Source organism: Chaetodon auriga, chromosome 18 (genome assembly GCF_051107435.1).
Source record: "Chaetodon auriga isolate fChaAug3 chromosome 18, fChaAug3.hap1, whole genome shotgun sequence".
In the NCBI taxonomy this organism is placed as follows: Eukaryota; Metazoa; Chordata; class Actinopteri; order Chaetodontiformes; family Chaetodontidae; genus Chaetodon; species Chaetodon auriga.
In genome coordinates this window covers 8,639,754-8,653,479 of record NC_135091.1, presented here as the reverse complement: position 1 = coordinate 8,653,479, position 13,726 = coordinate 8,639,754, and the positions used below count along the sequence as shown (strand labels likewise).

The window sequence follows — 13,726 nt, the reverse complement described above, 5'->3', positions numbered from 1 at the left end:
TGAAATACGGGAGGAGTAAGAGGGAGAGAGAGAGAGCTGGCATTAGTGGTTAGTAGGCTGCATTTAAGAGATTTATTACTATTCACTACAGCATGCTCACAACCCACATTTCTATCAATAGAATGTTTCAGAGGAGCAAAAGATCACATCACAGAGTGAAAGCCGGACAATAAAAACATGTGCACAATGGACATGTTGAGAAAAATGGACGGATGGATGACTGACCAACAGCTCCAAACACTGATGTGCTTCCAGGGCCGTTTGTTTCTCACCGTTTCGGAGCCTTTAACTGAACATCCGCTGGCAATAATTTCATGATATTTTAACTGAATTCAGCTTCTGGTTTGTGTGCTGTCATCATCTACACACAGCACACCCAGTATCACACTCGTGATCTTTATCCTGGTTTTAATCACATTCAGGATATGATATGGAACACGAGAAACCCAGTTATTCATATTCCTGTGAGATTAGAACATTTTTCAGTTTTTTTACTGAGGTATCATCATGCCGCGTTCATGTCATATTGGAGTTATGATAACTACAAGTTTCCGACTTGAAATCAGTGTTCACATCAACAATCTCTGCCACCCATCCCATATGACATGAACTCAGCATTTCGCAGCCGCCTGGCTCTCCTGCCTTCAAACGGTCCTGCATGTTTCCATACTTAACAGCTGGTCGCTTAGAGGATGTGTAATGGCACTTGGTGGCAAAAGACACTGACACTAATCTATAGCTAAGGCGACAGAAGAGAGACAGAAGTGGAGGAAAAGACAGAGTTTGGCGGGACAGGACAGGAGAATCCAGGAAGCAAAGGGGTTAAATAGAGAAGCAGATACAGCGAGGAGGGGGCGGAGGCTACCAGCACGTCAGGCCCCCAGTATCTTCTTGACCAGGTAGCCAGGGATTGAGTAGAGGAAGAGGCCCAGCATGAGCAGCAGCAGAACCAGGCCCAGGACCTTGAGGATCAGCCAGCGGTAGTTGTGCCAGATGAAGTAACGAATGGACTTCAGAGGGCTCAGAAACCACATAAGACTGGTGTCCGGGCGACTTTTTGGAAGCAGGTAGAGAGGGAAGAAAGGAAGGAATGCAGATGGAGGCAAAAACAGGGAGAAAGGGTAAGGAGAAAGGGGGGAGTCACACACACAAAGGAGGGAAGGGACGAGGGGAGGGGGGAGACAGAGGGAGACAGTTGAAGAGATGGTAGGAGGAGAAACGAGTGCGAAAGTGTAACAGTGGGCTTTTGACAGTGCACAAAGCAGAGGTGGGGTCAAATAAGACCGAATCACATCTTCATTACATGCTGATTGGTCGGTGCTGATTAGTAATGCAGCATTCGGTCCGCTGCTCTCTGCACTGTGAGAATGATTTTCTTGAAGAGGAAATTTAAGGAACAGTCAGGTCTGCACCTTTTATTTGCTCCACACAACCATCCTCAAATTTTATTTGTGAAACGAGTGTGAGTGTGAGAGAGAGTTCAATTCTACGTATCGTGAATAAATCCAGTGTCTTACTTTGGTTTCTCCAGTGGATCGGGCTCGTTCCGTCCAAGACCTACAGGACTTTTCTCCGCCTCCTCTGCTGTCACCAGATGAAGCTCAGCCTCTACTTTACCCTGAAATGACAACATGCATTGAATTAACATACCAGAATTCAAGAATTGAATTAATAGAAATCAATCAGTTAGACACCTTGAGTTTAGACATCTATACTGTTTACTAATAATCAGGCTTGGCGAGTAACTGAATTCATGGAACTGTGTTAAGTCATGAGGATGCACAGCTGCTAACATTAGCTGCACAGGAGTCAGGTTAGCTAAAGTTAACGTCAGTCAGCCAGCCAACCTGTCAGCACTACTAGGCCTGCAACTGCTACTGAGAAATATTTTGGGACTGTAGCTGGTGATGCAGGGATGGTGTGTGGGTCAAAACATGACTTGGACTGGAATAACAGACTGAAATAACATACTCAACAAAAGACATTTAAATGTGCATAATTACAGGTATTAATGTAAGTGCACATGTGCACATAACATAACACATATAACAACATAATATATATTTTCCCTTATTTGCATATTTGTTATTGAGGTAAGCCACAAGTAACAAACTAATCAGGTTATTGACACTAATATTTGACCTTTACTCTTAACATTATTAACATGATTCTGTCTTTATAAATTAATGCTGCGCTTTCCAATCTTTGAATTCTGACTTCTTGCATTGAACTCATGTTGACTTGTGGCTCCCCATCACACGTTAAAGCCTCAGTGTGCACATAAATATTAGCATTTAAACCAAAGGAGATTTTTAATTTGAAGGATGTTTATAGGCCTGAAGAGGTGACAGTTCCCAGAGTAACTCATGAGCAAAATTAGAGAACAGTCCGACACAATCAGCATCATTCTGAGTACCAGAAATGCTTTTTTAAATCTGATTTTGATCCCTCCTGCTTGGAGGTTCCTGACTCAAGTCCTTTGAAGATGATAATTTCTCCTTTTCTCATGCTCAGTATGTCATGACTGTCTTACCGTGAGCTCCATCTCATCGTTCTCATCTCGGGCTACGAACGGCCACCAGCCCTTGACCCTCTTTTGTTTGAATATGGAAATGGTGGGCAGCTCCTGCTCATTCCGGATCATGTCAATGGAGCACTGCTTGGCCGTCTTGGCGCCACGAGGGAAGCGGTTCAGGTCCAACTCAATCGCACCTGAGAGTGGTGATAGTCAGAGCAGACAGACGCTGAGGATGGTGCTACGTTTTTTGCGGTAAATCTGGTGGAAAGTTCTGCTGAAAACAAGCAACAGAGGAGACAGTAGGTCCCAAATCATGTTTAAATTAAACCAGCAGCTGTTCCCATCAGCCCTCCTCACCCAGGAAGTCATCGGCGGAGAAGTGATCGGCGTCCCAGACCTGCAGCGTGAGGCGAGGAGGGATCTTATATTCGGTCTCATCCCAGGAGAACATGGACTCCTTCTTGGAGATGACGATCTTCTCCTCAGCCATGAGGTAATCGAAGGGGAAGACAAAGCGCCAGTTAAAGTTGCCCTCGCCAGTCAGGGAGTGATAGTGCACATCTGTGTCCTGCTTGTCCTCCTGCTGCCCTTTCAGCCATCTGTAGGAAGGGTCATAGAGAGCAGAGTTAGGTCGATCTGCAGGATCACGGTTCGGTGAGATGAGTGGTTAGATTTTGTTATTTGATTTAGTCAGTCATGCACTTCTAGGATTCAATGTGGGGAAATTGAAATTGCCTGCCAGTTACTGGGGATTAATTTGGTTGATTTAAACAAGAGCAAAGGATATGTTAGATGTACTGGGGTGCTAACAAGAGAGATGATGCTAATAGGTCAAAATCAGAGCATATAATGTGTCTCTCCAAAACCAAATCAGATTAATACATATGTGTGCGTGAGATGATGTCAATACAACAAAATCTGATTTCATGTTGGAGCTTCACACTATTTTCTAAAAGCCATGCATACACAGAGCTTGCAACAATGCCATTAGTGACAATTATCTGAAATATTCCTTAAAAATAAACTTTCATCTTGAGTGTCTGGATGCAGATAGCACAGCATCAAAGCCTAGCAGCTCTTTCACTAACAGTTGAGTGAGTCTGGCTTCATTAGTGAGGAGGAGCAGGAGGGCAGCTGCACTCTCAGTTCTCAAAAGGCAACACGATAATCCTGAGAAAGGAAGCTGACAACAAGGGGCTGTCAGCCTGAAACATCTTAGTGAAGAACGTGAGGGAATGTGCTGTGATTTGCTAACTGAGATGCACCGTCGTAAGGCAGGCTGGGAGTAAGGCGAGGAGGCATTTGGACAGTGTCACTAAAACGAAGCTGATGTCACCAAATGACTGAGTGAAAACCACTGTATCACAACACTGGATGCATCTGAAACAACCCCGGCCTCCCGTCTTTACTGTCAATGCCGATGGTCGGCTCAGCACTCAATAAAGGTCCTGATTTCTAAAATACTTTCTGGTTCTCTGAGTACTGAGGGTTGTTTGAGGCTGGCACCCTGTTTGCTGCAGGACAGTCCTGAGGTGACACATCCATGTCAGCGGAGGGGGAAAGTGAGTTTGGTTAAGAGATGCAGGAATGAGGAGGCTCCGCAAAACAGGAGTAAAATATCAAAAGAATTATAGACCCTTTCATTGTAGGCATTTTGCACATGCAATGGCCGGAAAAGCACAGGCACAATTAAAAATATTAATAGTGGCCGTATTCCATTAAGGTGTCAGTTACAAGAAGCTAGAAAGAGACATTATTAATGTTGTAGTTGCACCTGTGCTTTTTCTACCACAGGTATGGTCACATTACACCCTGTGAGTATTTGCTCTGACTTCCATTCACTTTATTTGAGTCCAAAGGACAAATGAATTCAGACATGCATTCCCTGTTTTGGTGCAACCTCCGAGTCAGTATTACACTAAAAGACTGCAAACAGCATCACTCTCAAACACTGTTCACAGTTCGTCATCAATTCAATCTTTACTTATTATCCGTATTGGAACTTCTTCACATTGAGGGATTGAAATTTAACTGCACCTCAGAACAAGTCAAAATGTCTTCTGTGAAGAAGGTCTGTTACCGGGACCAGGCAGCAACATGACAATGTTGTTAAAAACATTTTCGCTGTGTCGCACTGCCATGCATATTCTTTGCTCATGTACATGCAAGAGGCTCCAAACATCTTACAATTCGAAACACACTGAAAGACTTCATTGAAAAGTAAAATTGGCAATGCAGGACCAAACCACAAAGCTTGAACAAAACCTAGAGCAGAAAAAATCCCCCCAAACACATCTGTAATAAAATGTATGAGTCTGTAATATAAAGTTTGTTCTTGACATTGGAAATAATAGCTGTCAACAGTTGACAAAAAAATTAATTGCTTGTCTGACAAAAAAAAACAAAAAAACAACAATGCTGCATAAACAAAATGGTAGTTTGATAAAAAAAAAAATGAGAAAATAGTTTGACAAAAAATAAAATGTTGCTTTAAAAACAAGAAAAAAATCTTACTTCATTTCACTTTAGCTCACAGGAAGGCGGAACACAAACACGGACCAAAAAAGGATGATGAAAGCAGGTGGAGTGGCCCATTTGTGATGATAATGTAGATGTTAAAAATATCCTTTCCTCTGAGCACTTGAAGGACTTGGCGTCCGTGCTGGCCGAGAGGTTTCTTTCAGTCTCACTGGATTATTTTATCATATAAACGATGAGAATGAGACAAGTTGTTCATGTGGTTTGATCCTCACTGAACTCATTTTCAGCAATGGTTTTCAGCGTGCGATTTGGAGAGTTTAAGACAAGCGAGGTCACGTGCTGGATGAGACGGGGAGTGGCAGAGGGGGGAGAGAAGGGGCATGAGGGCTGCGGGGGGGGGGGAGAGGTATAGTTGTACGAGCCATGCGATGGAATCGTGTGTTTACCCCCTGACATAGATGTCAGACATCTTCTCTCCTGTCATGAAAGCATCGTCCTCTAGAATTACGTCATCAGTGTTCCAAATAACAACACGAAGCTCAAAGCTAGACACCAGCAGAGCATTGACCGGAGGAGAGAGAGAGGACGACAGACAGAAAGGAGACACACCACGAACACCAAGACAGACACAGATACGCACACAGAAAAAAATGGAAACAAAACAAAACAAAAAAGTGGTTAACTGCAAACGGAAAAAAAAAAAAAAAAAAAAATCCACACACGGCTCACACCCACGGGACGAGGCTCGGCCACCGCGTCCCTCTGTACCTACCCCCTGACAAATATGTCACTGGACTTTTCCCCAGTGAAGTAATCATCGTCCTCCAGTATTACTTCGTCTGTATTCCAAATAATCACCCTGAGCTCATATCTGGTAAGGGGAGGAGGAAGGAACACATACACACACACACAGTTGGACTTATATTTGACAGTAAATAGAGCTAACTGCTTAAACACACTCACCATTACTGGGGGCTAAAACTACATATTCTGTTGAAGAAATCTGGACACTTTGAATGAAATTAACAAATATCTTTCACAGTGAGTTTGCATTGGATTTAGTTCTTTCGTGATCGGAAAACATCACATTCTTAATCACTCCTACCTCTTTGGTTTTCGTGGTGATATGTCAATCGCAGGTCCAGGAGCGGGCATGTCCATCGGGAACATGTCCACCCACATCTCAATACGGCCCTTTGGACACACGCAGGAAACGACAGTTTAATTTCTGTTTCCTGACTGGCAGACAAAGGCAAAGCGCGGCCCCTTCCCACCTGTTCGATGCCGGGTTTGTCGGGGTTCAGCAGGGGTCTGGTCTCCACGTGTTCAGGGACCAGCTTGCAGCCCACCCTCGGGATCTCCTCCCAGTGGTTCAGCACCGTCAGAGCCAAATGCTCCTCGGTCTGCTTCTTCAGGCCTGAGATATCAACACAGGAAGATAAAGAGACTCTTTATTTGACTTTTATGGTCTAAATTTTGACGTAAACAATAATTTCTAAGATTATTGGCACCACCTGACGACCTTTACATCGTTTACAGGATCAACATACGACACCATACATCCTCAGTAGAAGACTTAATGTGCAGTTACACTTTGCTCTACTCCACCTTGGTTAAAGCAGAGTTGGATCTCATGGGAAATGAGATCAGAGAAGAAGAATTATGGGAAGATAAAAATCAATTAGTAACAAAAACCAACAAAAATGATGGTACGTGTCCTCGTGTCCCGAACAAACACTGTTACTACTTTGACACTTAAGTACTGATGTTTAATCCTATGAAGGACTTTATGTGATCTCATAAAAGTCAGCCATACCATTTTCATCCTCAATCTCTGTGGGTCCCGTAAAGATTCGGTTGGCCACCTTGACTTTGCCCCCCGGCCCATAATGAGGCCCATCGATCTTGCCGTCCTTGCAGAGCTTCCCCAGGATCTGACTGGGCTTCATGGGGTCCCGCCAAACATTGTACCCATGCCTGACATCAATAGATAACAAAGAGGTAATTAAATTTATGAAGCCTTTGGGTATGTGAGCATTCAGGAAGTTATAATTCATACAGTAAATGCCGTCAAATTGGTGAAAACATTTCTGTTATTACGATGATTCATAAAACCCGGTTTAAGACAGGTGTTGGGTTTTATATGGTGACATATAACTAAATCAATAACTCATAGGATAAAAACACATGGACGCTCACAGAGAGTAGGTGGTTGAAATGCCACAGGTGGCTCTGTATTTGCTGTAGAAACGGTTCTCCAAGTCGATCTTTGTCTCTCCAATCAGGTCATCAGTGCCGACCAGGTCCCAGTCGTACACGGACACCGTCAGCATGGACTCCATGGGGAACGTGGCCTCGATGTCGAATGATCTGAGCGCAGGCAAGTTGAGAAGGAGAATTAAGGGTTAAAAGCAAGGGCAGAAGATTCAAGATACTTTGATGCTTGTTGAGTACTATCAAGTTTGCTTTAAATGAAGAGCAGCTTTCTCTCAACGTACTTTCCAAATACAGGATTGAGCTGTTTGGAGATGTAGTTCTCTTTGTCCCTGACGTCTGACTTGCCCAGCTTGATGACGACGTACGGATCGGCCTTCCCGTTGATATCAGCAGGATGGAGGTCTGTAGCCTGAGGTGGAGGAAATCAGGGCAGAGCAAAATCAGAGAGGAGATTTATTTGACGCTGGGTTTTTCTGAACTGCAGTACAGATTTAAAAGGCCACTCACTCTGACCACATAGACACGGACAAGGACGTTGATTGGATCGTTATGCGGAATGCTCTGGAACATGCCCATATTTGGATCGAACCCTGCCTCTCTCGTGATCTCCTCAGACAGAGGTAGCTTGTACATGCATAAGGATCCCTGGGTCACAGAAAAAAATACTTAGCTTCTGCCAGCTAGCACAGGCTGGGACGTGCTTGTTTTCAGTCGGCGTTTTCCCACCTTAAATCTGCCAACAATCCTGTCGTCGTCCAGCGCGTGCTCGTCATCGTCCCCGGCCTTTCCTCTGTACAAGTTGAAAGTGTGGAGCCAGTCTTCAAAGTTGCCATACTCACTCTCCAGCTCCTTGTTGTACACCTGCATATGGACAAACACATGGTATGTTTGTCTATGTTTCACTTAGTCTCACGCTTAGATTACTTAGATTAGTTCCCTGCAATGTTACCGCTTCCATTCACAACACAGGCGTCCTGGCATGTTCCTGAACACCTCAGGGATAAACTGCATGTGTGAAAGGGGCTTCACTCACCAACAGCTCGTCCACTTTTGCTTTAAGCGGCCGTTTCTCAGAGCCGTCTGCAGCCTGACCCTTCTTCTTCTCCTTGGAGCTCTTCTTGTCTTTGCTCTTTTCCTTCGTCTTGGAGCCTTTCAGAAGAAGGTCATCGGGTTTGATATCTGATTGGAGGGGTGAGTGAAAGTGGACGTGGACAAAGGGTTGGAGTCATGAGGAGGGGTGGCAGGGTTGCACACGGCACTGCGCGTGTCATTCAACATGAAAGCTGACAGGTTTGTTCAATCTGTAATCTTGTTGTGAATGTAGTCAAATACCAAAAACACCACAAAATGTTACATAACACCACCTGAAAACCTTGTTTTTGGTGACTTCTCACTGACATCACTTAGTACTTCAGTACAGCACTGTGCAGATTCAGATAATCTGTATAAAATATAAATCAACTATTTAATTATTAAGCATTATTAGAAATTAAGATACCCAACAGTATATAAAATAATTAAATGAGGCCCTCCTTGACCATATGTGACATTAATTAGCAGCATAATCATCCAGTAATGTAATATACTGTTTATTATTCTGAAATGGACCAGTCTGCACTTTTAACCGTGGTATTGCTACTCGGCTGGTTTTACACCGTGTGGATGACAGCGTAAGAGTTAATAATTTATATTTCATGCATGTGAGCATGTTAATGCAGATGTAGGTTGATTCAGTGAGTCCGTATCAGCCAACTTTCATGTGTAGAGCAGAGCTGGGAGGTCATGCTGATGGAGGAAATGATTATGAACGTGATAATGTCCGACTCATGCTCTGAGCATGGATGAAGTATGAGGCCATGGGAGGAAGACGAAGAAGATGATACAGCCTGAAATCACTCCCTCATTTGCTCTCTCACTCTTGCCTTTATAACTACTAGTGTACTCTATGTGGTGTAGTAAAATTCAGACATTAATGAATAATTTTTAGTCATCACTGAGAGCTGTGATTCTTGCATCTATAAAATGTGATGCAATGCATTGTGGGATTATTATCAGCAAGTGTGCCATGTCTCAAAGCCAAGTTACATACTGAGTCTTAGCAGGTTTTTAGAAGTATCAAAAAATATGTGATGAAAGCCGACAACATGCACACTAAATACATGTAGGATTTTTGAGCGTGCCTTTGATGGAGACTATTCTCCCACAATGCAATGCACAAATGAAAGGGAGTAAAATTGCACAGCAAGAAAAAAAAACACTTGTGGGTGGTGGTGAAACAGCTCCAAAAATGTCTTGTAATAGGCAAAGCTGAATTCATACCTACTGTATCATTTCCTGTTTGTATAAAATGGTAAAGAGCTTGATATAGAGCATAAATGCAACACTCAGACACTCGAATAAAATGGAGGATGGCAAATATAGGGCACTATAGTAAATGGGGAGTGATTTCGGACTCTGATTTCATTCCCACAGAGCACATTCCTTTGACTGACATTAAGTATAGCTCATAGCAAATTCCTCTCTGTCATCTCAGCTGGTGCAGCTGACACAACAGAACAGAGAATTATTCTTTTAACAATCCTACAAAACCGAGTGAAAAGAGTCAGGAGTATGTCTACACTCGCAGAATCACAATTTTACATCCGACATCGTTGACGTATCCCTTTAAAAGACATCAAAGCAGCAGCTGGCAGGCAGCCCGGGCGATTCGGTGGAGTTCAATACCTGCTGCCTCTGCAGCTATCTCCAGGTCCTCTCTCTCCTCCGCCTCAGCCTGAGCCGCCTCCTGGGCTCGCAGGGTCTGGAAAACCAGGCAGGAAAGTGTTGTCAGTCTAATCGTACTTCAAGAGCGAGGGCAGCCCCGTGAGACCCACAGAAACAGGCGCAGATGTAAATAGAAGAGACAAACCTCTTTCAGTGTCTCTATTGAAGCGAAATATTTAGACCACCAGTCCAGCACTCTCTCATCCGTCTCATCCTCCTCCTCCACTCCTCCCTTCTTCTTCTTCTTCTTCTTCTTTTTCTCTTTGTCACTCTCCTCCTCAGTCTGTTAAAAGACACTTTAGTGATTCTCGGTAGCTTGTTTTTTTTATTTCATAACAAGGCAACTGTCTACAGGAACGATCACTTACCATGTCAACTTTTACAACAGCGTCAGACGTCTATGTTAGGGGGGCGTCACATGGAACAACACAAGGGTTAATACACACGATGGACGATGCAGGTAGGAGCGGCACATGAACAGAGGCAGGTAAAAAGGACTGGACATAAAGCAGTGCTACTATTCCCACCATATGTAAGCACACACATCATACAATAGAAATCAGCTCTACAGCCCATGAAGTCAAAGAAAAGCTTACAGCGTCTAACTTGACGACCGTGTCCATCTTTCGGACCAAAGGCTCTGTGTCCATGTTGACGATGATGTCACCTGCGGGGCGAGAGAGGGTGCGGGAGGAAATGCTGGGTGAGGAGCGAGGCTGGGAGCCGCCATTAGCGAGGACCATGTAGCCATTCATTAGTTTAGCTGGAGTGAGGCCAAGGGGGCGAAGACAGCAGGCGGCAGGAGAGGACAAGACAGCCAAGGACATGCGAGAGAGGGAAAAAGACGACAGATGGCGAGAGGAAACAGGCAGGATAAGAGGTCAGGGCAGAAAGCAAGCAGAGAAATCAGCAAAGTTAATAAAGAATGAATATTCATTCTTTAGCCACGAGAGAGCTGGATCAGAAGTGTTTAAATATCACTATTAAAGTTCGCTTTAACCTCCCTGGACGTATTTCAGGATTTCAAAAAGGTTAAAACGAGCTAAACACTGCTTCACCCGCTTCTGGTGAAGACCTACAGATCTTTTTTCAGCACATAAAGGAAAAACTGACAAAGAAGTGAAGAAGAGAAAGCCCTTTATATGTTTGAAATACATTTTGTATTCATTGCTGTTTATATTTGCAAATTTGGAAGATTAGAAAGTCTGTCTGAGTGTAAATGTACAAATGAAATGCCAATCAAAAGTAAGGGTTTCTTAATAGAAATGCTCTCTCATCAAACTAATTTTTCAGCTGCCAATAGAAACACAGAGCTACTACTCCTAACACACACTCACTAACAACAATCTATGACGATAATATGAATGTCGTCCGTCACCTGCTGTGGCCCAGTTGTTGGAGGTCTTGTCTGGGGTGCTGTAGATGAAACGTCTCAGGCTGGTGACAGCGTGGGACCCCACCAGGATGTAACGGCCGAACGCCCGACAGTCCACCACCCGGATGTTGAGAGGAGGGTGGAGAAGCTCATTCTCTGGAAGGTCCTGAGGACACAATGAAGTGATGTAAGTGACATAAAGTTCCATGTTTATTGCAAATAACTGGACACTAGATGTAAATACCAAAGGGACCGCTGCACTTACCACCTCAAACCATTTAACCAGGGTGCTGAAGTTGGGGTTTTTCTTGTAGTTCTGGATCACAACTGACTGCACACCTCTACCTGCACACTCTATGTCCACACGGGGCCGATCCACTTGAGCCAGGTTAATCCTCTTCAGGTCCCTTAAGCCCCAGAACAAAACCTGAACCAGAGGAAAACAGCAGTAGCAGAGGGGGATCTCTAGAGCACAAAACAACCCCTCCAGTGGTTAAAATCTCACCTCTATGCGGTAGCGACTCAGGACGGGTCGGATGCCCAGCGGCACAGGCAGAATGGGGCCACGCTCCGAGTCTGTCGGCCCTTCAAGGGGAGGAAGATCAGCCCTCCCTCCTTGACCAATCTAATTTAGGAGGAGAGGGGGGATGTAAACATGGGTAACAGGTTTCAAAGCTTCTGTGGTTTCTCTATTGTGATACAGCGTCAGCACCAAACCAGATTTCACTCCTACATTCCTAACATTTCTATTATTTATGTCTTTGCTTAGTGTGACAAATCTGAAGAAGTGCAGAGAAGGCAGAGGTTAATGTCATGTTGACTGGGACAAAGCGCAGTTATCAGAGTACAAACACTGACAACAGAGTAACCAAAGAGTAAGAGAACGTGGGATGAAAAGAGAGAATGAAAGAAAAGAGCACCTTTATTTGAGGGACAGCAAAGTTATGGACAGCGATCAGAGCCCGCCTAATCTCCTCCCCATCGAAAGGAATCTGTGGGCAGCAGGAGGAGGCACAGGAAGGAGAAAATGGATATTTCACAGGAGAAAGGAGAAAAGACAGTGGATGAAAGGGAAGTGCGGTGACATGGTGGTAGAGCAAACATTGGAGAAAATGGAAATATGAATACTTAAGATGAGGAAAGTGCAGTGATGATAAAAAATGAGTAAAGTCTGTGATGATGCAGGAGGGGTGAGAAAAGAATTAGGATTGTGCAAAGAGCAAGAGGTGAGTTTTACATGGAGAGCCGTGTACAGAAAGCTTGGCAGAGAGAAAGAAAAACCTCCCCCCCCCCCCCATGATGTTTTCTGCATGCTCCACATCATTAAAGGTGCTACCAGGGGGCCTTTAACGATTCCTCCTTTTCTGTTCCTCTTGTTATCCTTACTATAACTACAGCTGTCGAGCAGTGACATGCAATCTTTCAAGGAGATCCTGTAGAGTTGCATGTGTGTGCATGGATGCATGCGTGTGTAAAAGCTCATCTGTGTGTGTTCTTGCATATGTTACCTGCAGCAGCTCAAAGGCAGCCAGCAGTTCCCCAGCAGTGCAGTTCCCTCTGTAAACCTGGTAGTACTCCAGCTGTGGGGGGAACCTCGGGGGGCCGTAGTGCTCGTCACACATCTTTATGGTGGGCTTCGCAAACGTCCGACCTATGAACTCTGCCTTGCCCTGAACACCACAGTGTGACAACAGGCAGTCAAGACAGTCAGGGGACAAGGGATGGGGGTTAGACAAGGGTGCTGGAGGTGCAGTTTCCATGGGGGCCACTTGGTGTCAGTATTGGTCAAAGTGGTGAAGGTTACAAAAAAGTGGAATTTGAGAAGGTTGTAATCATGAAAACCCCCAGTCTTATATAACACAAACAAACACCCTGGCTAAAGATTACAGTGAGTGCAATAGAACAAAAGGAGGTGTGCTCATTAAATAGATATCTACATAAGCACTTTGTTTCATGAGCATTAGGAGGCAGATTTTCTACATTGCACCACTGCTACGAGTAAAACCATTAATGCTCCTGCAGCTACTGCTGTTACAAACTGTGAGAGGAAAAATGGACGGAGTACATGCAAGTATTTACATAACCTTTCCAGACCTCACCAACAGCTAGATGAACCAAACAATTCATGCCACATCAGCTATTAAAACTTCCAATTCAGCATAGTCTCTACAGCAATAATGCTTTCACACTCTATTTAGCCAGCGCAGCACGAGCAAGACCAGAGTTCATGTGAAGGAAAGGGTGGAGTGAGACAAGGGTGGACAGACCGTCAGAACATGAGGGAAGGAGAAGCAGAGCATGTCTATTAGCGCCAAGCAAAACAGGCACTGATGAATCTATCACTCAGTCGCTCTGTGATGCATCCATTCATT

At 44.3% G+C, this 13,726-nt stretch overlaps 1 protein-coding gene across 13 annotated transcripts in view; it reads right to left on the bottom strand.

Annotated features, from left to right (window-relative positions):
* Positions 1-13,726, bottom strand: part of otofa (otoferlin a) — a 71,058-nt gene that overhangs the window by 2,130 nt on the left and 55,202 nt on the right. For 2 of the 13 annotated variants that reach the window (XM_076756808.1, XM_076756810.1), the window contains exons 26-48: positions 12,863-13,024; positions 12,275-12,346; positions 11,860-11,979; positions 11,620-11,781; positions 11,358-11,520; positions 10,576-10,742; positions 10,348-10,377; positions 10,125-10,262; positions 9,941-10,016; positions 8,250-8,395; positions 7,943-8,077; positions 7,724-7,861; positions 7,498-7,625; positions 7,199-7,369; positions 6,816-6,976; positions 6,274-6,416; positions 6,105-6,193; positions 5,772-5,870; positions 5,446-5,544; positions 2,876-3,117; positions 2,534-2,712; positions 1,518-1,618; positions 866-1,053 (exon numbers count right to left, since the gene is read on the bottom strand). In XM_076756808.1, coding sequence (XP_076612923.1) covers positions 873-1,053; positions 1,518-1,618; positions 2,534-2,712; positions 2,876-3,117; positions 5,446-5,544; positions 5,772-5,870; positions 6,105-6,193; positions 6,274-6,416; positions 6,816-6,976; positions 7,199-7,369; positions 7,498-7,625; positions 7,724-7,861; positions 7,943-8,077; positions 8,250-8,395; positions 9,941-10,016; positions 10,125-10,262; positions 10,348-10,377; positions 10,576-10,742; positions 11,358-11,520; positions 11,620-11,781; positions 11,860-11,979; positions 12,275-12,346; positions 12,863-13,024 — 3,102 coding nt within the window. In that variant the 3' untranslated portion in view covers positions 866-872. The remainder of the gene's footprint in view (positions 1-865; positions 1,054-1,517; positions 1,619-2,533; positions 2,713-2,875; positions 3,118-5,445; positions 5,545-5,771; positions 5,871-6,104; positions 6,194-6,273; positions 6,417-6,815; positions 6,977-7,198; positions 7,370-7,497; positions 7,626-7,723; positions 7,862-7,942; positions 8,078-8,249; positions 8,396-9,940; positions 10,017-10,124; positions 10,263-10,347; positions 10,378-10,575; positions 10,743-11,357; positions 11,521-11,619; positions 11,782-11,859; positions 11,980-12,274; positions 12,347-12,862; positions 13,025-13,726) is intronic. The other 11 variants (XM_076756811.1, XM_076756809.1, XM_076756816.1 and 8 more) reach the window with 11 other exon arrangements.